The following is a 25,693-nucleotide window of genomic DNA, read 5'->3' as shown; positions in this document are numbered from 1 at the left end:
AGTGATGTCTCGCTTGAGTCCGCGTCGGTCGAAGAGTCGCAAACTGAAACAAATCGTCGGTGTGGAGTCAGAAAGAAGAAGGCTGCAGCCTGCTCAGGGGCCCAAAGCTTCATACGGGACATGAACCTCGGGCTCCTGGATGAAAGTCCTCGGTTCGATCCGTTTCAAGACAGAATGAGGGAGGGACAAATTAAAGACGTGAAGAATAACAGCACATTCAGCTTGCATACACAAACGGCAGAGTTTTGCTTCTGTCTCTTTTCTTTTCACTCATCCCTCCTTCCTGAGTTGACATCAGAAGGGAATGAAGGGTTCATTAAATGAAAACAGCAGCTGGTCTTGATGATTTTTATCTCTGTTTGGTGAAACACAGATGTCAGTTTGGACTTGGGGGTTGAAGTTGGCGTCTGCTGCACTGCGGCTGCTCTGCTTCTCCTCCCACAAACCGGAGCTGATGTGGAAAAATCTGCACGCCGTTGAGGTTGTAATTACATTTGCATTTGACTCACCGAGCCAACGCTGCCACCCAGTCAGTGCCAGCAGAATAAAGGACACATCAGGTCCCAGATCAGCAGATCTTACGAGCATCCAGGAGGGAGGAGGTCAGAGGTCGGGTTAAACCGATCCAATGAGAAGTGACCTCATCGAGGCTTCTTTTTTCACGTTCATTTCAGCGACAAGCAGCCTCTCTTAGCAGACAAGTCTTGTATTCAATCAGTTTCATTTATTAGAATCAGAAAACTGCTCGTAAAGGCAGTTTGGTTTTACCTCAGTGAAGCAAACTGATTTAGTGAGTGCGTTCGCAGTGAAGCGCCGACTGTGGAGGCAGCGCGTCTGTCGCGGTGTAGCGCTCAGCTGTTCACGTGAACGCCACAGAGGAAGTCGCGTCGTGGATGAAAAGAGACGAGAGATGAAGACGGTGTGGAGGAGGAAGGAGGTCTGACCATCTGATGGAGCACAGACCCGCAAAGTCTCTCCTCCTCTTTAAGGTGGACAAACTTTGATTGACAGCTGAAGGTGGGCGGAGCAAACCTGCAGAAAGTCTGTTGTTGAGTCTCATTGGTCCAGACGTCTGTAAAGCCTTCCTGCCGCGAAGCCTCTCCAACACCACCTTAACATCAGAAGCCGTGTGGTTCGGTTAGGAAGGGACTGGTGACGTGCGTCTCCTTCCACACAGGAATGCGGACTCCAGTCCCTGCTGGGTCAGCGTCGTGCGTGTGTGACCTCCCCAAACGGTCTCAGTTTTGACCTCCACCCTTCATGGGATTTTGTCGCGCTGTGCGCTGAGAGGTGAGACCTCCTGTGTGGAGGTCGCAGCACCTCGTACGCAGTCGTGACCACACCTCTGTGGCTGACTGCAGCCTCTGTGGTTAAGCCAAAGAAGAGCAGCAGAATGAGCCCATGACGTGTCAGTCTTTAGGCTTGTTTATTTTCACTGAGATTTTCCTTCCCTTCCTGTCTGCAGCTGCTCGTGTTGAAAGCGTCGAGTGCTAACTGCACTCATCTCTCTCTGCCTGATGGATTGCTTCAGTAATTGCAGGCTCCATGTTGACGCATTAAATCCATGTTGAGTTTTTGTGAAAGGGACCGAGTGGGACCGTCTTTTTTCTCTCATTGGCTCTTTCATGGCCGAGGCCTCCCGGGGGGGCGACCGGCTTTTATGTTCGTCTGCAGCGAAGCACCAGGGTTATTATCACAGGCTGGATGCTGCTGAATAAAGAGCTCATTCACATCCGTTCTGCTCACTCATGTTCACTTTTCACTTTGCTCATTTTCGTCTTTGGTATTTTTATTTGAGTCCAAATGTCATCAAATCCAAATGTTTGCTTTGTGCTGTTCTGCAAAGACACAAATCAGGGACTGAATGAAAGTAATGCTGACAGTTTCTGTGCATATTCTGAACGGTTTGCAGTTTGAAAACGTCTGCTGCGGTTTGGTAGACAGCTTTGATACGTCACACGTTCCAGTTGGCAGATTTTTGTTTTCTTGCGCAGATTAAACACAGAGTGGACTGTCAGTAAAGTCTACGGCTTCACGTTGTGAGGGGATAATGAAACGCAGTCCTCCCCCTCCCAGTGTTGTGTTAGCATCATCTGACATGTCCGGGTCAACAGACAGGCCTACTGACGGCCTGCAGTGTCTTACATGCTCTGCTGTAGATCTTGCGATGCTGTCCTGTCCTGTGAGGCTGTTGTCTCACTCTGTGCGCTAAGGCAGTGGACGAGGACGAGCTGTGACTGAAGGGTCTGTGCTGGGCCGCCGTCCTCTGCCTCGCCTTCCTTTCCTCTCTCGTCCCACTTCCTGTCGGCCGCCTGCAGGCAGGACCCGACCGACGACACGCACAGGAACAATGAAACCACAGCACGCTGTTGTGTAGTTTTGATGGCATTTCTGCCTGACTGGATAAAAGGAAGCGCTCGTGTAAAAGCTCGGCAGCTGGAGGAGAGAAAGCCCGGCTGAGCTCGCGTTTTACCTGTAACGTGAACTGCTGTCCCCGAGCTCCATGACAACCGCTTCCTGTGTGAACCAACAGGCTGTCGCATTGTTTTTCCTGCAGGAACGCCTTCTTTCCTCTCTCTTTGTGCTCCGTTGCTCTGATACAGGTGACTGAATGAGCCCACAGGGCCGACAGTGTCAGACCTCGAAGTGAAGAGCAGGCTGGCTGTTTATGTTTCCAGTATCTGTTGGTGTCTGTGCTGACAGACAGAGAGACACAATGCAGCGGAAACACAGACACACACCGTCACATATCTGTGAAACACACACACACACACTCGGAAACACTGGGCTGCTTCGTGATAATCTGTGTTTTCATTCCTCTCACGCTTCTGTTGATTTCGGTTCAACTTCAAAAGTCGAGTTTCATTTTTGCCAAAGTGTCTGGACAGTCTGGACAGGAGTGGTCCTTAAAGGCCCCACAGTGTTCAGCATTCAGCACTCAGATGTGTGTAAAAATACACAGTTAGAAGTGAAAGTCCTGCCTTAACGATCTCTCGGCCCTCCCTCGTCATGTGATCTAAAGTTGCACAAGTTACTGCTGCTTGAAGGAGCCTCGGACACAGAGAGCAGGCATGTAGTCAGAGTGACCTGCAGCCTCATCATCATCATCATCATCATCAGCCACAAAACCAACCAGTTCAGCTCCAACTGCTAACATAGAGCTGAGGCTGACCAGCAGGGACACCTGGGGCTGTGTGTGTGTGTGTGTGTGTGTGTGCTGATGAAGAGCAGGGCTAACGTTCTTGTTAGCGCTGTTAGCGGCTGGCCTCGCAGCCAGAGAAGCTGAAGAGCGGTCAGTGATGCGTTCACTGTCAGCAGAACGATGCTGCCGGCTGTGCTTTCAGGCTGAAGGATGTGGTGTGAAATGAACTCTAAGTTTAGCAAAGACTGCGGCGTCATTTAGCTTGAAATCAAGACAAAATCTGAAAGCGAAGCGTAACGGGACACCTCGTAAGAGCAGCTGCGTTCATCCAGATGCCTAAACTGATTGTGTGATCAGTCATGCTCCTGTAACCAGCTAGCGGCCTGTGCCCACGTGGGCCTGCCAGGCTGAGAAGAAGACTCAAAGTGTTGCTTTTGGCTGACATTAACTTACTTAACTGATACAAACAACAAGCTCATAACTGGCAACAAACCTGGTTTTCCGCCCGTGTTTTGATTTCTGCCTGAAAAAGCTCAGCACAGACAGACAGAACGAGCTTCCTGTCCTGACTGACTGACCACGAGACGTATGGACACGTAAGGACATGTTCTCTCGCTGGTGTTCGCTGTAACGGGTGTCCCTCTCAGTGCATGAAGCGTCGCAGACACGGCGCTCGTGTTACATTCAGATGTGACAAATCACCAAATCTGTGCTCACTATAAGCTCAAGATGATTCCGGCTTTTCCACGAGTTCACGACACACAAAAAGTTGAAGTGCGCTGAGCTTGGAATTAAGAAATGAATTCTGTTTAATATCTGACGGAGAAAAGCGGAGGAAGTGATTCCTAGAAGCCTCGTTTATTTCAGCCACATGCTCCTTTTCATTTGACTGAGTTTGTTAATGGCGGCAGCGGGCAGCAAAGCCTGGTGGCTCTGTGGATTCACAGCTCAGTGGTCCTCATTAAGATGACGATGACTAAGAAATTATCTGTCCAGCATCCCACCGCCAATCTGCCCCGCGGCCGCCAATGTTCCCACGGTATGCTGGCACTCAAACACAGTGAGGAACACATTTTTCCTACACACAGATTTCCTCAAACACACACACACACACACCCCTCAGGGTGTTATGGCACTCTTCAGTGTGACTCTGAAAGGTCCGCAAACTGAATTTAAGCTGCTTATTGTAAGGAGAGAGAGAGCGACTGAACTCCTTATCACGCTTTTCAAAGAAGAGAAGATGTAGACTTTATTTTAGGAAAATGTTCCTTCCTCAGAGGCACATATTAGAATTCTTATCCATCCACTTCTTATTCTTTTCTCTCTGGAGGCGCCGATAACCCAGCAGCAAGTTTTTGGGCAGCTGTGAAAAGTGATTTTTCCACCGGAGTTTCCTCAGCATGGCAGGTTTGATCGAGTATCTCGTCCTTGCTGCCAGAAAACATCATTTCCTGCTGCACTGATTTGTTTTGAACAGAAATTCTTCTTTAGATTGCACGGCTGAACGTGTAATGCAACATCTGTGCAACATTTCCCTTAAAGCCCGATTATATTCACTGCTGCTGAAACTGGAACCAAACAGAGATGTGGACTTCAGACTTGGACTTGAGTCCCAAAGTGAGGCTGTGTCTCGGACTTGTTAGCGATGACTTCAAACTGAACCCAGAATCGTTACAAACGACTTTAGGGCTGATCTGAGACCTGCTCTGTGAGACTCGGACATGTCATGACTTGCTTTTTGACTCAGCTGACATTTGACGTGGACTCTGAATTGATTTATGACTCCACTGGAACCCATCTTGAATGACTTGAGACTTGAGACCTTGAACTTGTCGGGCAGAAGTCAGGCATAACTTGGACTTGTCTCAAATGACCAGAGACTTGTCTTAGACTTATGTCGACTAATTGACTTGGACTCATTTTGAAGACTTGAACAGCTTGAATTGTCATGACTCGAATTTCCTGAGGTTTGACTCGGACTTGTCTGTCTTGGTTTGAGAGTTCCAAGTCGCTTAAACTTGTTTTGGACTGAGAGAAGACGTCATTGGTTTTTAACATGCATGTGCGTTGGACCTCCCGTTTCACCTGGACAGGTTTTATGTTCAGTACGCTGTTTCAACAAATCACAGCTCATTCAATAGAACATTTGTGCAGTTAGCAGAAAATCAATCGATCAGATTATTGTAAGAGACTCTCTGGTGCTCTCATTTATCCCTGCAAGGACAACTGGGGAAAACAAGCTTGTTGTATCACACACACGCACACACACACACACACACGCACACACTTGGAGGAGGAGGAGTCCCTCTGGGCTATTTATAGAAGCTGCCCTGATTTCACCACCTGCTATAAATAAACTCACCTGCACTCATTTTATTCATATCTGTGTGTGTGTGTGTGTGTGTGTGTGTGTGTGTGTGTGTGTGTGTGTGTGTGTGTGTGTGTGTGTGTGTGTGCCTGTAAGAATGGCCTCATCAGCTGTAGCAGAGAGGTCAAAGGTCAGAGGTCGCAGCTCCTGTAACTCTGGGCTGAGAGGTTCAGCAGACCGAGCCAGTTCATTTGTTATTCATGTGGAAGTTACAAGTTACAGTCAGAGGATGTGCACTCACTGCTGTTTAACTGGCACTGTTAAAGTAAATGTGTGTGTGTGTGTGTGTGTGTGTGTGTGTGTGTGTGTGTGTGTGTTCATTCCAATTACTTCCTGTGATGATGTCTCCCAGATTACCTGCCTTCAGTCAGAGCTGAATCTGGTGCTTTGGTCGTCTCACGTCCAATGACAGCGTCGGCCTGTCGTTCAGCACCTGAAAGCGTCGCATGTTCAGGTTCCCGACGACGCCCCCCGGTGGTCATTTTCCAGCAGCAGAAGCAGGCGTTTCAGGCCTGGGCACAAAGGGCCGGTGTGGCTGCGGGTTTTTGCTCCAACCAACCAAGAGCACACAGTTTGACCAATCAACTGTCTGAAGACTGAGATCAGTTGATTAAATGAGTCAAGTCTGGTGTGCTGCTGCTTGGTTGGAAAGAAAACCTGCAGCCACACCGGCCCTTTGTGGAACAGTTTGCCCAGGTCTGCTGTACGTGGACACCGTTAGTGCCGTAAACGATTAGACGGAGAAAAGCCCAGAACACACACGCGCTTGGAGTTTATTAGCACTCAGTAAAGAACCTTTTCAGTCTGTGCAGGTGAACCGTTCAAACAAAACGTCACCGCGTCGTGTGTTTTTAACAAAGATACTGTTCACTACAGTTCACAGCATCACACCTGTGTACAGGACACCTGGATTTCACGCACACGGAGGTGTGTGGCAGCTCGTCTCGTCTCCTTTTACCAAATCTCACCGTTATTGTCTGTACCACAAGCTGGTAACACTAAGTTTATGACAAAAAAACCCTTTAAAGGACCATTCTGCACATTTACTGATCCAATATTTAAATACCTTTAATCCCTTAATGCTCTTTTCGTTCAGTTAAACAAACCACTGCTGCAGTGAGGTTTAATTTCCCTCATTCTCTTCCTCCAGGTGAATCATTTTTAAATTACACACTCACTCACTCACACACACTCACTCACACTCACACACACACACACACACACACACACACACACAGGAGTCCCTGTTTGCTATTTATAGAAGCTGCTGCACTAACTTCAATAGCTGCTAATAATAGAGTGTTGAGTGTGTGTGTGTGTGTGTGTGTGTGTGTGTGTGTGTGTGTGTGTGTGACCTGGCTGTTTCAACACACCAGATGGCAGTTTGTCCTGAGGACATGAGCAGAGAGGAGGATAGCAGCAGGCCTGAAGGAAAGGGCTAACAAAATAAAAGAAAAGAGCAGAAGCAGAAATGAGAGAAGTGAAGGATGAGTCGTCGCCCTCAGAGAGGAGGAGGAGGAGGAGGAGGCTGAAGGAGGAGGAGGAGCAGAGCTACTGTCAAAGGATGGGAACGACAGAAAGGAGGAGACAACAATGGAGAAGAAGAACGAGGACTCAAAGTGGATCAAAATCATGTTTATCTGTTAGTGAAAGCTGACCTTCATGTTTTCATTGGACAGCTGAACGTTGAAGTGCTGACGTTTGCGTGATTGCAAATGGCGGACTGGAGGGGTGGACCAGAAGCTGCTGTAAGCTGTGATGTTCCCAGTGTAGGGTTCCTACTGAACTGTTGTCTTGGCATGACGTCTGTGGTTTTTTCTAGCCTTGGCCAGCCTTGACAAGTTTACCTGGCTGCTGTATGCAGAGCGGGGCGGGTCAGTATGAGCTGTAATACATCCAGCCACTAGGGGGCGACCCAGACGTTTTGGCTTTTGCCAGCAACAACATGCAGACCAGATGCTACTTGGCGCTGGGTTAGTCTGATCGATAGCTTAAAGGTATTTAGCACCAATACTCAGATGTACTTGTACTTATGGAAGCAACAGTACTACTGCTGACTACTAATACTACTACTACTATGGACCCAAATTCATGACAGGGCAGGCTGGTTGCAGAAACAAAAAGGGAGCTGAAACCAGTGAGCAAAACAAAGGTGGGCAGCAAAATCCAGACAGCAAAAGGTAAAGTAGGAACCTCAGCGAGGAAGGAACTTTAGGAGTAGCAGTAGTACAGCAGTAGCAGAAGTATCAGAGAACATCAGTTTAATGTTGGGAAGGTCCAGACCTGCTGGTATGAGGTCTGTGTTTAAACACCAGCGTGTAAATATGAACATGAAAGAGCTGGAAAGCATGAAGTTGTCATATCGACCAGCGGGAGTGGTGAGTTCAGGTGTGTGTGTGTGTGTGTGTGTGTGTGAGAGAGAGAGATGTTTGACCTTGACTCAGTTGTCTTTCTCAATCCTCAGCTCTTGTGCCCTTGGCAATGTTGTTGTCATGGCAACCGCAGCAGCTAGCAGGCTCATTGGCTGGTTGAGGAGGAGAGTCGATGTCGAAGTGTGTGTGTGTGTGTGTGTGTGTGTGTGTGTGTGTGTGTGTGACAGCAGACATCATCCCTGAGATCAATGGGCCTTTGTGGCTGACACACCTGTTCTATTTCTGTTCTGTTTCATTCTTCTGTTATTTCATACACAGTCCCTCCATGTTTTACACACTTCTGCAAGCAGCACTGACCTTTGGTGACCACACACACACACACTCACACACACACACACACACCTTTCTCTTTTACTCTCTGTCTCTCAAACATCAGGCTGAGGAATATAAAAGCAGACGTTCACATCTGTTAACGATCAGATCCTCATTTAAGTAAGAGACAGAAAAGCCAAGGTCACTGGTGTGACCTCACACACACACACTTCAGACGTCAGGGATCATTACCTCATCAACGGAGCTGAGAGGAGTGTGTGTGTGAGTGTGTGTATTGATAATGATGCCATTAAGCAGTGGGTGTATTAATAGCAGCCTCTTTGTAAAGGAGAACACAGACTGACCCTGTGAGGAGCAGCGTGAGGGCAGAGAGGTGGTTTATTAAAAGAGTACATTTTTCAGCTAAAAGTTCACTGAAGAGGGTTGATGTGGGTTTTTCTAATTTATTTATAGATATTAAAAATGACTTGCAGCATCAGCATATTAATAAATAAATCCATTTAGTCCATAAAAATCAGTGCAAATACACAGTTTGACTTTTAAAGATGAATCGATTCATCTCTGCTGCATGATGGACGACTCAGGCCTCCATGTTGTCCATCACTTCATGTTTTCATACATTCTGCAATCAAATCTTCAGGTTTTTCTGTCTTTCACTTCACTGAGGTTCAGAGTGTTTGCTCAGCGAGTCTTTGCTCAGCGAGTGTTTGCTCAGCGAGTGTTTGCTCAGCGAGTGTTTGCTCAGCGAGTGTTTGCTCAGCGAGTGTTTGCTCAGCGAGTCTTTGCTCAGCGAGTCTTTGCTCAGCGAGTCTTTGCTCAGCGAGTCTTTGCTGTCTCTTGCTGTCCTGCTACTTTCTCTCTTGAGACTTGAGAAAACGTTACTGAAGTTGACACAGACATGTTTGGCCTCTGTCTTTGTCCCTGCCGCTGCTTCACCCCCACTGTCTTCTTCTTTGTCCCTCCCCTCTCCTCCCCCGTCAGCCTGGCGTTGCACCCGGAGCGCTCCCTGGTGGCGACTGGTCAGGTGGGAAAGGACCCCTATGTGTGTGTGTGGGACTCCTTCACTGTCCAGACCGTCTCCCTGCTCCGCGACGGACACACACACGGCATCGCGTGCCTGGCGTTCAGCGCTGACGGACAGGTGACACGCACGCACACACACACACACACACACACACAGGAGGGAGGAGGAGTGATGGGAAATGCCAAAGCAGTATGATGAAGCGACTTCAGCAGGGGCCAGCTGGTTGTGGTTTGTAAATCTCAGTCTCATCATTTCACATCAGCACTTCAGTTTCAGTTTGCAGTCTGGACTCGTGTCAGTGAGAAGAACAGCAGAGGAAGAAGAAGAAGAAGAGTTTCTCTGTCTGCGTCCCGTCACTGACGTTCTGTCAGTACTCCCTCCTGTGGGTGTCTGTAGCTCTAACGCATCACGTCTGTCAAACATCAGCACAGTCTGAAGCGTTGCTGCTGCATCATCAGATGTGTACATTTCCAACGCGTCACTGCTTTTTGCTTTTCCAAAATGCTTTGCTGACTCATGGTTGTACACATTTGTTTTTCTCGTGTCAGCTGGCGTGATGCGCGATGTCAGACAAGCTGCTGGGATTGTGAGCAGGTGTTAAGCAGGTGTGTGAGGAGAAAGCGCAGCCCACTCATTCATTTCAACGAGACGCCCACTCTGTGGCGTTGGAGGTCTGAAGGAACGGCGTGTCGCGCGTTGAGCGTCTCGGCTGTTTCCGTCTCGACTGTGGAGACGAAGGCTGAAATATTTGTTGACTCGAGGACTTGAAGCTTTTTAGTAAATCTGGTGTTCACACATGCAGCGTTTTGTCTGCTTAAAGACCATTTGATTTCTGAGCTTTTCTTTCCATCACTCGACCGCCTGCAGTGTCCTTGGTTTACACTGTGTGTCTTCATCACGTCCTCCCACTCACAGTCCGCCGTGACTCAGTTCATCTGGCGTGAACGTCACCAAACAAACGGCGCGCGGCGGCGTATGACAGCAGGGCGACGCGCGCCACGTTCAGGAGCCTTGGGACAGGTGCTGTGCCCACTCCGCTGTTCACCAGTCAGACCAGTGGAGACACGTCAGTCCACCTGTGAGTCACCGCTCGGTGTGTGTGTGTGTGTGTGTGGTCAGGGAGACGTGGATGAGAGGTTTCTCTGAGCCTCTGCTGCTTCCACACACACATATGGAAAGTCGTCATCAGTCTGTGGCCTCTCGGGGGCCGCAGCTCTGACTGTGTGCTGCACTCAGCATGTCGTTTATGTTCTCCACTCCCCTAAATGGAGCGCAGGAGTAAACGAGTCTCTGCCTCGCCTGGTCGTCTCTCACGTTCTGTCACAGGGCATCAGCTTAAGGTCGAGCTTTTCCCACCGTCGCCGTGAGGTGCAGCTGGATGCTCCGCCGGAGGCATCAGGCCACCGCGCCGCCTCGTCCCGTCCCGTCCACGGCGAACAGCAGCCTGTGGCTGTGAATGTGGCTGGAGAAGCCGCTTTCTCACCTCACGAAACCTCAAAGGGAAAACAAACATCTTATTTTTCCTTGTGTTTGCACTCATAGTGATGGAAGTGTGCTCGCAGTCTGTAGTCTGTTCGCTCAGCCTCGACTCTTCTCTCAGGAGTCTGCGGCTGGACGAACTTCAGTCAGCCACAGGCGGTTGTTTGCATACGAATGAGTGAGCAACAAAATGAACTTCAGCAAAGAAATCTTGTGAAATGTTATCAGCATTTGAAACCTGCTGTGGAAGAACACTGCAGACATTAAAGCAGACTCAAAAATCCTCAGACATCTGAAACTTTCCTTGGCCGTGGAAATATTCCCTTTAGTCCAACTGTTGAAAATGAATGAAGGAAAATCAGACTGAGTGCTGAAGTGACTCTGCTAATGATGCAAACTGTTGTGTCGGCAGTTTTTGCTTCTGGCCGGGACTTCGGTCACGGTGACTTAACATCTCAGAGTAAATCAGAGTAAACGCAGGATCAATAAAATAATCATAAATCCCTCTTAATATTAAATGAAGTGCTCAGGCTTTGCTGCAGCTGATATATTATTAAGTCCATTATGCTTCCTGCAGAAAGCTTCAGTTCAGAGCTGAGAATCAGAGGCGACGGCACACAAACTGTGAGCTCAAACTCAGTGAGGGCAGCAGTGGAAAGTAAAGAAGTGCAGTCGCTTCAGTACCGTTTTGATGTACTTGTACTTCTCCTGCTTCCATTACATTTTCCCTCTCATTCCCCTTCCTCTCTCTCTCTCTCTCTCTCTCCCCCCTCCTCCCCCTGTAGCGGTTAGCCTCAGTCGGTCTGGATGCCAAGAACACAGTGTGTATCTGGGAGTGGAAGAGAGGGAAGATCCTGGCCACAGCCACTGGACACTCAGACAGGGTGAGAGCGAGAGTGTGTGTGCGTGTGTGTGTATGTGTGTGTGCGTGCGTGTGTGCGTGTGTGTGTGCGTGTGTGTTTGTGTGTTAACATCTCCTCTTCCCTCCAGATCTTCGATATCTGCTGGGATCCGTTTCAGCAGAGCCGTCTGGTGAGCTGTGGAGTCAAACACATCAAGGTAACAATAATGAAACAACAGGAAGGATCCAACAGCCACGAGTCCTCACACACAGGAACACACTGACCCGACAGCAGACATGAGCTGAAGCCGGTCTGTCTCTCACACTCTCCTCTGTCGACCGGCCCAAATAATGATGATGATTTAAACAATGTTAGTGTAGCGTCGCTCACAGAAGAAATGCGGCTCAGAGTGCTTAACGTGAAACTGACTGGTTGTTTTATTCAGACTTTCTTTACATCATCTGAGACTTCTTGGCCGTTTGAAAGATGATTCAGTCTCATTCAGGTTCAGGTTTTGTTCTGCAGTGAAGACACTTTTAGCTCACCTTCACTGGTCACAAACTCAATTGGTGACATTAATCTTGAAACTGTGCTGATTGCTGTGGTGTCGAAACACATTTGAGGCTTCGCAGTCCACCACAAGCTCACTGGACCGGATGACACTGAGCTTCAGCTGCACCGTGAGGTGAGGCTCTCAGTCAGTCACATGGGTGCACTGCCGCCTGGCGGGTGCGTGGAGGCGTGCAGCCAAACAAATCTTACACGGTTCTGAAGGGGGCGCTCACGAGATGGTCCAGAATGAATGGGGGCTTATGAAGCTGAAGCCCCAAAATGTAACCTTTATGGTGCAAAAGATTTGTTTCCTGCTAATTTTCTTTCTGTTTCTGGTGAGCGGCAGAGACAAAAGATGAAGTTCTGTGAGATTAAAACTCTGTGGTTTGTTTGTGATGAAATATCTTTCTGTTGTCTGTTTCTATTATTTAAGTATTTGCAGCATACGCAGCAGTTTACTGCATTCACCATCTTGGTTTGTGTTTTGTTTGAACCAGACTGCTAACGTCTGCTGTAGCTCTCGTTGGGAAAACACACGAGGACTATAATACACAAAACTAAAAGCGTATTGTTGTGGTCATGTTCACGTAATGATAGCTGAAGTTAGCCTACTGTAACGTAACGCCGCCAGTCTTAAATCTTTAACCGACCAATCAGCTGAATCAGTTCAGTTCTCACTTTAATAGTGTTACATGATTAAACTGATCATTAACTTATCACTTCGAGAAGCCTCAACGACAAAACGTTTGTGAAAGTCCGTCAGAGATGCAGCCTGATGGAGATCAGGAAACTCATCTCGAGCACCAGATGTCAGCGAGCTGTGAGGAACGTGAACATGAAAGTCTGAATGAGTGCATGTGGATGGGACTTGTTCCGGGACTCATGTGCCCCCTTTCTCTCGCTGTAGTTCTGGTCCCTGTGTGGAAACGCCCTCACTCCAAAGAGGGGTATTTTTGGGAAGACGGGTGACTTGCAGACCATCCTGTGTGTCGCGTCTGCTAAAGATGACATCACATACTCGGGAGCACTCAATGGAGACATTTACATCTGGAAAGGACTCACCTTGATACGAACGGTTCAGGCCGCCCACGGGGTGAGTCTCACACCTGCTGAAAGCTCCGCCCACTGGGGGGCGTGTCGCCATTTCTTATCTGTTGATAAAATAACATGGGGTGGTTTTAGCACAACAAGCAAAAGCTCAGGAAGATTCAGCCCCTCAGAGAAGCAGTTTGAGTCTCCTAAAACTCAGAGTGACGTCTCACAAAAGCCTTTTTTGGTCCGGTCAGCATGCGGACAAAACCAGAAAGAAAAGCAGCAAATTCTCAAAAGCAGAGACTGTTGTATGAACATGGTGCAGATGTTTTAGTCCACATCTGTAGTGCAGTGAAGTTCTGAAAATAAGACGGATGAGTTGTTTCTGCTGTCAGACATCCTGCTGCCCAACAGGCAGTTTATGAGCTCACTTTGTTTTTCCTTATTAATTTAAACAAAATCAAATACCACAAGTCTCAGTCAGTCATAAACATTAGTGTGTGTGTGTGTGTGTGTGTGTGTGTGTGTGTGTGTGTGCAGGCTGGTATCTTCAGCATGTATTCCTGTGAGGAGGGTTTCGCCACAGGAGGCAGAGACGGCTGCGTCCGACTGTGGGACGTCGACTTCAAACCGATCACCAAGATCGACCTGCGAGAGGCCGAGCAGGGATACAAAGGTACCAAACACACACACACACACACACACAGGTAAAACTGTGGTCAAAATATCAGCCAGGTAAAAGCATGCAGTCTGGACAAAGGAAACCAACGCAGAGCCTCACCTCAGCACGTCTTCAGGACACCAGAGCTTCTCTACCGGCTCTGATTGTCGGGGTTGTCCTCAACGTCTTTGGCTGCAATTAATGAAGAAATTCCATCTGCAAAGACAAATCTCTTTACTGCGTCTTATATATGAATGAATCACATTTTTTTGTTGTGTTTCCTTCACTCCAAAACCAAATCTACAATAAAATATCTCAATACAGACTGCAGGTTAATCAAGATTTAAACAAGGAAGGTTAGGGACAATAAAGCCTGTACTTTGCATTTTATATTTTTATATATTTTTTTCTAAGGTGTGCAATTTTAATTTTTTCTATTTATAAGTGTGTTTTGAAGCTGAGAATCTGCACAACATTTCGTTATGCTTGCATAATGACAATAAAGACTCTTGAATCTTGTTAGACAAAGACCTGGGCTTACTCGCCATCTACAGCGTTCGTGTGAGAGTGTGCGTGCATGTGTGTGTGTGTGTGTGTGTGTGTGTGTGAGATAGAGACTTTTAAACCAGTCAAGACCTCGTGTTAATGATATATAATATTTTCTTCAAGGCTCATTTAAACTGAATAAGCCCGGGTCACATGTCATACATCTCTTTTTAAAGGCAGACCTCCTGGGGAGCAGAATCAAACGAAGAGAAAAGGCCATGTTGAAATCAAAGTCTTTTTTGTCGGTTGAAGGTTTTGACGTCTCAGTCCTTCAGTAAAAGGAAAACCCTCCTCCTCCTCCTCCTCCTCCCTCACTTCAGCGTCGCTTTTCCCTCTGAAGATATTTAAAGAGTTGGATTGTCATCTTCTGCCGTCAGTTGGAGACCTGATTTGCTGTCTCGCTGTTTGAGCCAAAGTTTTCTGAGGTGTAAAAGTTTGGCTCGTCTTGTGTCTCCTGCAGGAGAAGTGAACTGACCTGATTTTGGGAAAAGGTGGTTAGTCTTTGAACCCCTCTTCTCCTCTCCACTCATAAATGCCGTTCGCCAGCGGGAGGTGGAGACGCCTTCCTTTAGAAGAAGCTGTGGACGTGAGCCATTAAGCCCCTGGCCTCCTTTTCATGCCTCCTCTCTGAAGATTTCTGAAAGTTAGAGCAGAAAAGGCGAAAGGAAGGAGGTCTCTGCTCGCACTCAGAGTCGGAAATGGCCTCGTTTTGAGAAGTTGGAAGGTTAACTCAGGGTGCGGGAGGTAAATGTTAGCCCTCAGCAGGGGATGGCTTCCTCTTTAGCAATGGATGAGGAAAGGTTTCCAGTCTGGTTAAAGAGGCAGAAGGTGAGAAGGTTTGTTTGGAAAACCGACGGATGAATTAGCACGAAATTCGTACTGACATTTATGTTCCCCAGAGGATGATGACTTTTCCTCTGGTGCCCTCAGGAGGTTCAGATACAGACTCAAGCGACCACAGTCAAAGGTGAGGTGAAAAGCCGACTGTCACGGAGAGGCGGTTTTCAGACATTCCTGGTGTTCCAGCGGGTTGTTCTAGAGCTGAAAGAGAAGTTCAAACCCTGAGAGCCTGGAAACCCATCAAGCAACATGCAGCTAAACATTGAAAGCGTAGGGAGGAGCGTAATAAGCTAAACTCGTGTGTGAAGCAGAGTGTTGCCTCTCAGCAGCTCTGAGTGTGAAGAGGAAGAGAAAATGACAAAATAAAACGAGAGCGAGACATAATCACCTTCATCACCTTCATCATGTTCCTCTGGGTGGTGCAGAAGTGATTTGTGGAGGTGAAGTTTTCCTCCCTGCTCTAACACTTCTGAGATGACACATCACAAATCCTTCCTACGCTTCCCTTAAGGTGCAAAAAAAGTCTCCCCCAATTATTTCCGATTTGCCTCATAAACTGCTCCGGTATCAGGTTGCTTTGGCTCGTCGGCCTCCAGAGAGGAGTTTCTAACAAAGTTACGGCAAACCTCACACGCTGATTCATGCCATCAGCGACAGCAGACGCTCTAATTGGTGAGCGCTGTGCTGCAGAACGGCGCTGCTGATTAAATTTCAGATGCTGGGGAGCAGCAGTGTGATGGCGAGGTTGGGAGGTACCGAGGAAGAGGAAGCCTGTGTGGGCGTAGCTTCCTCCTGTGTGACTCCAGTTAAAGTCTTCTTCCGTCACTCACTTCTGAATGAGATATTATGATAAACTGGTCAAATTTTTCCTGCCATCACTCGTAAACAAAACGGTGAATGAGGAGGCTGCAGCCATGTTAGTGGAATAAGATCCACAGTTGGGTGGCCATGTGAACACTGAAGCAGTATTATATCAGTTTGCACTTCTCTTCTTCTCCCTCCTGTCTCTTCTTCTGTTTTTATCTCGTTTCCTGTCTTGATCTTAAGGCCTGTTTGTTCCTCTTGGCTTTTGTTGCAGCTCCGTCTTGTTTCTCTCGATATTTTTGCAGTTTTTTGGGTTTTTTTTTTTTTGTAAATCTAATCCTCTTCCTCCTCCAGGTCTGTCTATTCGCAGCGTCTGCTGGCGAGCCGACCGTATCCTGGCAGGAACGCAGGACAGCGAGATCTTTGAGGTGGGAATCGTAGTTACTCCACAGCATTTCAACTGTACTGTTATGTGAGTGTGCTTGTTGCACCCTACAGCTGTAGACAGGGGAAATGAATGTCCTGGAACCAGTTAGCAGTTAGGTTAGTGTCTTTGGTTAGTCTTATACCAGTCCATAACCAATAAAACCTCTAACTGGTGTTTGTAAGTTTGTCGGTTTAAGCTTGAGATAAAATGACATTTTTAACCCTTTTAGATCACTTACTGTACATGTAAGCGCACATGTTATCTGCTTGTTACTAGCTTTTGTTCAGATTTGTAAATGATGCTAAATGTTGTGCCTGTTTTCAGGTGATGGTGAGGGATCGGGACAAGCCGCTGCTCATCATGCAGGGACACAGCGAAGGCGAGCTCTGGGCGCTGGACGTTCACCCCAAAAAGCCTCTGGCTGTGACCGGCAGCGACGACCGCTCCGTCAGGTCGGAGGAGTTAATGGTTTCTGTTCATCTCCACAGCACTGCAGGAGATTCCTGGGAGACCCGTTAGATTCACTGTGATATGAACATAAACACACACAGTCAGCTGAACACAGGTGATAATGGAGGCAGTAAAGACAAAGAAAGATGCCGACGTGGTTGTTGCTCTCTGCTGACTTCATGCAGCTCCTTAGATTTGTTGATGTCCTCGTCGCCACAGCGTCATATCCACCTCCTTAAAATTGCGTAGGTTCCCCTCATGTCTCCAAGACGGCTCATGGACACGAATCCTCTCAGGGTGTCCTGTGGTTTCTGGCATCAGGAGGTTTGAGGTTGTGAGGTGGGGCTGCCAAGGCTCGATGGACAGTCTGGAGGACTGATCAGCTCCTTGAGCCATTTCTGAATGGCTTTTTGTTGTATGGCAGGCTGCCTGGTCAGCGACATTGTTTTCATGGCTGGTGGGAAACGTACAGGTAGATAGGCTGCTGTGAAAGGTCTCTAAGTGTGTATTTACTGAACACACCTGGGTGTATTTGTATGTCAGGTTGTGGAGTCTGGTGGATCACGCCCTCATCGCTCGGTGTAACATGGAAGAGGCGGTGCGGAGTGTGGCGTTCAGCGTGGACGGATACCAGCTGGCTCTGGGCATGAAGGACGGATCGTTCACCGTGCTGAGAGTCAGGTAGCGTGCACTCATGCACACAATCCAATATTTCTTTGCTGCACCGCGATGTTAACAGGATGTTTTTCTCTGCCGCCTCAGAGACATGACGGAGGTCGTTCACATCAAAGACAGGAAGGAGGTGATCCACGAGATGAAGTTTTCCCCAGATGGAGCGTACCTCGCTGTTGGCTCCAATGACGGCCTTGTGGACATCTACGCTGTCGCACAGAGATACAAGAAGGTAGGGGATGAGACACAACTAAAACTCTTAGAAGAGAGCCATCATCCCACGTGCAGCTGATGCTAATATCTCCTTCAGTATGCGTACACTGACAGGCACAGTAGCAGTGCATGAGTGAGCCACAAGGTCCAGAGAGTAGAGCAAGAACAAAAAGTCCAGTTTCATTCTCAGATGAAGCTTTGTAGGAATAGTTTGATTTAGGTTGACAGTTTTCTGTCTGTCTGTCTGTCTGTCTGTCTGCAGGTAGGAGAGTGCAGTAAATCCACCAGTTTCATCACACACCTGGACTGGTCTCTGGACAGCAAAATTCTGCAGACCAACGACGGTGCTGGAGAACGTCTCTTCTATCGGATGCCCAGTGAGTCTGCATTCACGCCTTCAGCAAACAGCAAATGAGCGGTCAAAAATCAACAGGTGGCTGTGGAGGCAGCCATTAGACAACAGAGCTGACTATGTATGTGGATTTTCTAGTCTCCTCAATGACAGGCTGACAGGCTTTGCAAATCCTTGTCCAGGGGAAACACACAAAGACCTGCTGCTACACTGCCGACTGCACAGGCTCAGCTACAGGGCCAACAGCTGAATGCTAGCTGAATGCCCTCCCAGTCAAACAAGCTCTTGTTGATGATTATTGATTTATTTAGAGTTGAGTGTGACACTGCCAGAGCTAATGTGGGCGACCCTCGCTTTGCCTGTGCTTTAATCAGGCTGCTCTTCTGTTGTCTTCCTGTCACGTCAGCACAAGCAGACGGAGCACAAACACCCACTGCGCTCACACTTATGAGGAACAACAGCATGTCTTATTTTCTTCTAGGAAACTTTAGAAAAATCTGTTATTTGTGCTTTGCAGAATATCACATTTGGATTCAGCTCCAAACTCTCCTCAGCTGGAGAGTTTCTGGGTATTATTTTAGCTGGATGTCTAAGATGGGAGCTGAAAAATGTCCCCACCTCATCTCCTGTTGGAGAGTGTGTAAAAACGCCAAGATACATGGTTAAATACGAGTGCACACACACACACACACACACACACACGCTGTCAGATTTCTGCATGTATTCATAAGCTGAATATGCTTGTATTCCTCCAGTGTGTGTCAGAGAAAGGAGGACACGGCAAGAGAGGAGGCTGACTGTGGCACCACATAGTTTAAGATGGAGAGTTGGAAATTTTAAAGTTTTAAGAAAGTTAAATGAGTGAATGATCAGTCCTGGTTGATACCTGTGGTTACCATGGTAACAGCAAGTTCTGTTAAATACCACGTTATTCTGATGTGAAGCAGCTACTGCGTTGTTGTTTGTTTCGGTCAAGTAGTCGTTCATTATTGTCCTTCCCGGCGTGCCGCGAGCGCCTGGCGTCCTGCCGTGCAGCGAGGCCCACAGCAGCTCACAGCGAAAGAGTCGGTTATGTTGAGGTTCATCTAGTGGCTCTCTGTGGCTGCTGCCGACTCTTCCATTACTTCCTGACAGATTCACAGCTCATCCACTGGCGGAAAATGACTGAAATGTCCATCGTCTTGTGTTGCAGATGTGCCTTTGTTTAACGATTGTGGTCAGTGCTGAACTCAGTCCATCGTGGGCTCAGGTATGATGGTCCTCCTGGGGCTTCTTATTGTGGTTCTTCAAGTAGCTTAGGAGGCCGTTTCTGGAAACACACTTTCTTGCAGTGTGAGCACTGAGGTGCTGGAAGGCGAATGTGGAAGAGCCTTTTCTTCTTCTTTCTTTGCGGCTGCGTGACTCCGGTGGCCTGTCAGAGATCGTCTTCATGCAGTGTGGCTCTGAGTGGCTTTGAGCTGTTTTCGCGTGTCGCTCTGTTTCTGAGCTGCACACCTGCCGACACCCTCGCTGTCCCTGAGTTTAGTGCATACTTCAAGGCCAGCACCGAGAGAAACCAGCTCTGCAGCTCGACTCAGAGCACATTTCAGTGATTAAAATCTGCACCGTCAACACATAACAGACACAAAGTCACTTGTGTGATTATTATTGATAAAAATGTGCGAATGGACTGTTTGTTATCATTAGAAAAGAGATAAAATGTTGCACCACTCACTGCTCTCTCCCCCCTCTTCCTCCTCCTGCAGTGGGGAAGCCAGTCGTCAGTAAAGAGGAGGTGAAAGGTCAGTGTTGGGCATCTTGGAGTGGCGTCCTGGGCTCAGAAGTCAGCGGCATCTGGCCTAAATACTCTAACCAAACTGAGATCAACGCCGTGGATGCCAATCACGCTGCCGGCGTACTCGTTACAGGAGACGACCTCGGCCTCGTTAAGCTCTACCGTTTCCCCTGTCTGAGGAAAGGTCTCGATTTTTCTTTTTCTGACTTTTGAGTGTCTCTTGTTGTCTCTGTTTTGTTGTTTGATGCGAGTCATCCGGTCTCTCCAAGGAGCCAAGTTCAAGAAGTACATCGGTCACTCAGCCCATGTGACCAACATCCGCTGGTCACATGACCTGCAGTGGGTGCTGACCACGGGTGGGGCTGACCACGCCCTCTTCCAGTGGAGGTTTCTGCCAGAGTCAGTCATGAATGGAGGACTGGACATGAACTTACAAGGTAGGAGAAGCAGATTAGGAGTGTTTCAGTTTCAGCAGACGCGAAGGAGGTTTCTAAGGTGCATTACAGAGCACCAAGGGTGATCATAAGGCTTCCAGACTGCCTTGAATAGACTTTAGGAGACCCAGTTAGAGCTCCATAATGTTCCCGTTTAGATCTTTTTGAGAGCAGTTCCACTTTTGCCTTGATGGGTCCTCGTAAGCCACATCACGTGGGTTATCACCACCTTGGCTCTGAATAATACGCCCGGCGTCTTCTTCTGTAGTCTTTTTGGGGTCATCTGTGGTCTAGAGGTTGGAGAGGCGGCTTGTGATCGGAGGGTCACTGGTTCGATTCCCCCACCGGACGGGCAGGAAAAATTTGGGTGTGGTGGAGTGATTAATGTGAAAAATGTCCCCCCCCCTCCATTAGCCAGCTGATGTGCCCTTGAGCAAGGCATTTAACCCCCCAATATGCTCCCCGGGCGCTTGATGCTGCCCACTGCTCCTGTGTGTGTTTCACTGCATGTAATTTGCCGGGTGTTGCATGTGTGTGTTCAGCTAAGGATGGGTCAAATGCAGAAGACAAATTCAGTGTGTGTGTAAAAATATATATACTGTCAATAAAGTTGATTCTTCTTCTTCTTCACGAATGTTCTAGAGATCTTTAATGTGGTGCTGGGTTTTCTTGAGGGTTTGCAGGTCCCTGTAAGTGTTTCAGGGGTCCTGTATTGGTTCTTGAGCAGGGTTCGGGGTCTTACTGGTTGATCCAGGTGTCCCAGAGGTGGTACCGAGTTTAGGGGTCCTCATGCAGGATCTTGCAAACTCTTCAGTGTTTCCTGCTTTTCTGAGAAAGCTGTAGAAGTTTTGTGACAAGGGCCCAGACCTCATGAGAATTTAATTCTCCATGTCTGTTTCTCTGTGTCTCCTCTCCAGACAGCCACGGGGACTCCAACAGTGAGGAGTCGGACAGCGACGTGTCGGATGTCCCAGAGCTCGACTCTGACATTGAGCAGGAGACACAGATCAACTACGACAGACAGGTGCGTCCCGCGTCAGCTGGGACGGTCTTGTTGGTTTCCATGGAGATCCTCCAGAGTGGTTTCACTGAGCCGCTTTGGATATGTACGAGTGTTTTAACTGCTGGAGGCTCCACTGTATCAGCTCCTCGTTCGTATTCCCATCATCCACAGCGCTGCAGGGCTCGGTGTGGTTGCCATGGCGATCCTAAAACACGCCTTATCTCCCATGCCAGACGCTGCCTGGCAGACATCCCCGTAACTACCATTTGTTGTGTGCCGTCAGCGTCTCAATGTGCTGTTAGTAGATAGAGCTCAGAGTGTGTGTGTGTGTGTGTGTGTGTGTGTGTGTGTGTGTGCACGCACGTGTGTTTAAATTTATCAGAAGTTGAATTGGAAAGAGCAGGAAAACATGGATTATTATTGTATTCCGTTATCGTTCTTCCTTCTTTGCTTTCCGTCCTGCTTCTCTTTATTTTCCTCCTCCTCTCTCTTTCTTCCTGTGTTTCTCCTCATTCATTTCATCTTCTATGGCTGCAGGTTCCACCGCTTAGGTCCATGATGAAATATGTCAACAAGCATTTCATTGATTATCACAACATTTTGTTAAGACGTTCATGGTCAGAAGATGATGATCCACTGACATTTCGTCTTGTGGCAGCATGAGGTTGACATTTTTGGCGTTTGCAGTCCTGATAACAAAAACCTTGGGATCTTGTGTGAATAAAAACAGATTGCAGTCATTTGCAATGAACTCTGTGAACCAACAGTCGAGTTATTATGATTATTTTACTTGTAGATGATTAGAAAAGCAGTACTGAATTAGACATCTTCATTATACGGGGAAGAGAAAACAGCAAATGTTGAAAGGTCTGTAGCTCTCAGCGCTGATCCACCATGACGCTCCAGAAATATGCAGTTTTGTAGACGGAGAGCAGTGTGAAAGTGGAGCGCTGCCAGTCCCAAACCTCCTGGGAGCAAAGTCTCTCCCTGTGAAACTCTCAGACGGCTGAAACACGCCAACTCACCCTCAACAGAATAATTTGCATGAAAAATGAGCAGGCGTATTCTGTGCTGAGGGCGAAAACACTGCAGAGTGTGTTCACATTCATCCTGCAGCCAGTGAAGGAAAAGCAGAGGAATGTGTGGACGGTGGATGTCATGTCGCCATGTTGAGTTTATGCATTGATGATTGTGTTTTTTTTGGTATAAAGACATTTCAAAATGATGATGATCGATGAGCAAAACCTCAGAAATCTCTTATTAAAAGTGTGCTGAGTTAGCCGTTAGCGCTGGCTGTTTGCAGTGTGGACACTGAGGAAGCAGCTGCTGTCCCTGGATTACTTTGATACTGAAGAGAACTGAAAGTACGACAAGTTGTCACATTAAACTGCAGTTCTTCGTATTTCTCTGAACACAAACTCTCGGTCCTGCTGTGTGTGGAGATTCTCTGTTAGCCGTTAGCTCTGCAGGACTCTGTTGCTCACTGTCTGCTAACAGCTCATAGCTAACTTGCTCTCCTCCTGTGGATTTCAATACAGATTTGCCAGTGCAGCATATTATCGATGTCATTTGTGACTGAGGGGGTTGATGGACGGTAACGGAGGAACATTTCACAACCTTCAGATATCCGTAGGCCCTACGCTGAGTGGCCAGCCAGTGATAGCAAAGCGCTTGGTTCAGTCTGTCATCATCATCCCCATCACATTCTCTGTATCTGTTTGTGTGATGCAGGTGTATAAGGAGGACCTGCCTCAGCTGCGACAGCAGAGCAGAGAGAAGAAGCAGCAGGTTGGGTCTCTGAAGAGACAGAGAGGACCGGACCAAGGCCTCCGGCTGCAGTTTGTGCACGGGTAACACATCACACATGTGATGGCACTTTGTCCGAATAAGCACCGAGTCACTGGTGTTTCTGACGCGAACACCAGAGGAAATCTCCGAGCTTTCATGGGAAATGGGGAACCCAGGGGGAATGTTGGCCTGTCTGTATTACAATTTAATTAAAGAGTTTGGTCTGGACCTGCTCTGATTGGAACGTGTCATGAGATAACTTTTGTTGTAAATAAACTGAATTGAAATGAATTTCATTTCTTCACTGCACACGTCAGGTTTGTGGCGTCAGACTGATGAAGAGCACAGATGAAATGTGTGGTGATAAATTTCTCAGGAGTCGTGTGTTATGCTCAGAGGAAATAAACTCATTGAAACACTGTGTAGTACAGCGTCTGCACTGTCTGGATCGCGTCTGAATGAAGTGTGTGTGTGTGTGTGTGTGTGTGTGTGTGTGCAGGTACCGCGGTTACGACTGCCGGAACAACCTGTTCTACACTCAGGGCGGGGAGGTGCTGTACCACGTGGCGGCTGTGGGCGTCGTCTACAACCGGCAGCTGCACAGCCAGCGCTTTTACCTCGGCCATGACGACGACATCCTGAGCCTCAGCATCCACCCACTGAAGGACTACGCTGCTTCAGGACAGGTGTGTGCGCGCACAGACACACACACACGCACACACCTCAATCGTTCTCTCAAAAATGAGATTCATGAACACGAAACACATCCTCACTCAGCTCGACGCTCTGCTGCAGTAACTGTGTGTGTGTGTGTGTGTGTGTGTGTGTGTGTGTGCAGGTGGGAAGGGATCCAGCCATCCACGTGTGGGACATCCAGACCCTGAAGTGTCTCTCTTTGCTGAAAGGTTTCCATCAGAGGGGAGTGTGTGCTCTGGACTTCTCAGGTATGAGTGGTTCAGGTGTGTGCTCGCTCAGGAAGGTACAAACCTCCTGATCAATGTTCTCTCTGTGCTCCCGCTGCAGCTGATGGAAAGAGTCTGGTGTCGGTTGGAGTCGACGATGGACATTCAGTTGTAGTTTGGGACTGGAAGAGAGGAGAGAAACTCGCCACTGCAAGGTACTGTGAAAAACTGTAATACTGCAGTAAACTACTGCGAGGTCAGTACGCTGTAAAAACAAATGTATCCACTTTTAACTTCTGCTAACCGTCTGCAGCTGCTAATGTGACTGTTACTTACTATTACTACCACTAATACCAAAGTTATTATCGTCTTTGGTACTTCTTTACTCATACAGTCATTAAAACTGCTCCCACACAACTGCTGCTACAGCTAGTACGAGTACAAGCTTCTACTGCATTGCTGTTTGTTGTTGTAGTAGAAGTACTTCTACTACCAGTGTTGTTGTCCTGCCTACAGCACTGACACGTGTCTGCTTGTCTTCAGGGGTCACAAGGAGAAGATCTTTGTGGTGAAGTGTAATCCCATGCTGATGGACAAACTGGTCACTGTGGGAATCAAACACATCCAGTTCTGGCAGCACGCAGGTGAACCGTCTGATCCACGTAACGGCGGGCTCACAAAGCACCAGAGTCCATACTTCTTCTCAGGGTCACAACTCGACACGATTTCACGATATTCAGCGTGTTTTCGGCTTTTATTTAGTATCACAAGTATCCAGTGACAGTTGATTGTACCAGTAAGGGCGCATCACAAACAGGAACAGGAACAGGAACAGGAACTGCTAATCGCCGGTTCAATAAAGAAATAAATGAATGAACGTAATCTATAAAGCACACGACAACTCACACTGCTGCACTTCCTGTTTACACCCTCCACAGTCAGACGTCAGTGCTTCTCCGTGTGTCCTCCAGGTGGCGGTCTGACCTTCAGGCGTGGTGCGTTCAGGAGCGTCGGCCGGCCGGAGACCATGATGTCTGTGTGTTACGGGCGCAGCGAGGCGTTAGTGTTCTCTGGCGCCGCCACCGGAGACGTTTACATCTGGAAGGAACCGCTGCTGCTGAAGACGGTGAAAGCTCACGATGGACCAGTGTTCGCCATGTTCTCCCTCGACAAGGTGAGGAGGACAGTGTGTGTGTGTGTGAACGTGTGAGTGAGTGAGAACATGTGTGTGTGTGAATGTGAACGTGTCTATGTGTGTGTGTTTGAGAACATGTGTGTGTGTGAGTGTGTGTGTGAGTGTGTGAGAACATGTGTGTGTGTGTGAGTGTGAACGTGTCTGTGTGTGTGTGTGCGTGAGAACATGTGTGTGTGAGTGTGTGTGTGAGTGTGTGAGAACATGTGTATGTGAGTGTGAACGTGAGTGCGTGTGAGTGTGAACATGTCTGTGTGTGTGTGTGTGTGTGTGAGTGTGAACGTGTGTATGTGTGTGTGAGTGTGTGTGAATTTGTGTGAGTGTATATGTGTGTGTGTGTGTGTGTCTGTGTGTGAGTGAGTGAGTGTGTGTGAATGGTTGTGTGTGAGTGTGTGTGTGTGCTAACTGACTGAAACATCTTGTCAGGGCTTTGTGACTGGCGGGAAGGACGGCGTGGTGGAGCTGTGGGACGACATGTTCGACCGCTGCCT

At 48.1% G+C, this 25,693-nt stretch overlaps 1 protein-coding gene across 2 annotated transcripts in view; it reads left to right on the top strand.

The window, feature by feature from the left end:
- LOC124065745 (echinoderm microtubule-associated protein-like 6) overlaps positions 1–25,693 on the top strand; it is a 47,199-nt gene that overhangs the window by 5,916 nt on the left and 15,590 nt on the right. For both annotated transcript variants that reach the window (XM_046401435.1, XM_046401436.1), the window contains exons 3-22: positions 9,197–9,356; positions 11,504–11,602; positions 11,709–11,777; positions 13,020–13,205; positions 13,685–13,820; positions 16,350–16,423; positions 16,747–16,874; positions 17,416–17,553; positions 17,635–17,776; positions 18,020–18,134; positions 19,855–20,067; positions 20,153–20,320; positions 21,235–21,341; positions 23,052–23,170; positions 23,608–23,794; positions 23,947–24,052; positions 24,132–24,225; positions 24,554–24,654; positions 24,982–25,184; positions 25,629–25,693. The exon at positions 25,629–25,693 is cut by the window's right edge and continues 47 nt beyond it. In XM_046401435.1, the coding sequence (XP_046257391.1) occupies positions 9,197–9,356; positions 11,504–11,602; positions 11,709–11,777; positions 13,020–13,205; positions 13,685–13,820; positions 16,350–16,423; positions 16,747–16,874; positions 17,416–17,553; positions 17,635–17,776; positions 18,020–18,134; positions 19,855–20,067; positions 20,153–20,320; positions 21,235–21,341; positions 23,052–23,170; positions 23,608–23,794; positions 23,947–24,052; positions 24,132–24,225; positions 24,554–24,654; positions 24,982–25,184; positions 25,629–25,693 (2,610 nt within the window). The remainder of the gene's footprint in view (positions 1–9,196; positions 9,357–11,503; positions 11,603–11,708; positions 11,778–13,019; positions 13,206–13,684; positions 13,821–16,349; positions 16,424–16,746; positions 16,875–17,415; positions 17,554–17,634; positions 17,777–18,019; positions 18,135–19,854; positions 20,068–20,152; positions 20,321–21,234; positions 21,342–23,051; positions 23,171–23,607; positions 23,795–23,946; positions 24,053–24,131; positions 24,226–24,553; positions 24,655–24,981; positions 25,185–25,628) is intronic.

The sequence above is a fragment of the Scatophagus argus genome, chromosome 10 (genome assembly GCF_020382885.2).
Source record: "Scatophagus argus isolate fScaArg1 chromosome 10, fScaArg1.pri, whole genome shotgun sequence".
Taxonomy (NCBI): domain Eukaryota; kingdom Metazoa; phylum Chordata; class Actinopteri; family Scatophagidae; genus Scatophagus; species Scatophagus argus.
The sequence above is the reverse complement of the archived record's forward strand: the minus strand, read 5'-3'. Positions and strand labels throughout refer to the sequence as shown.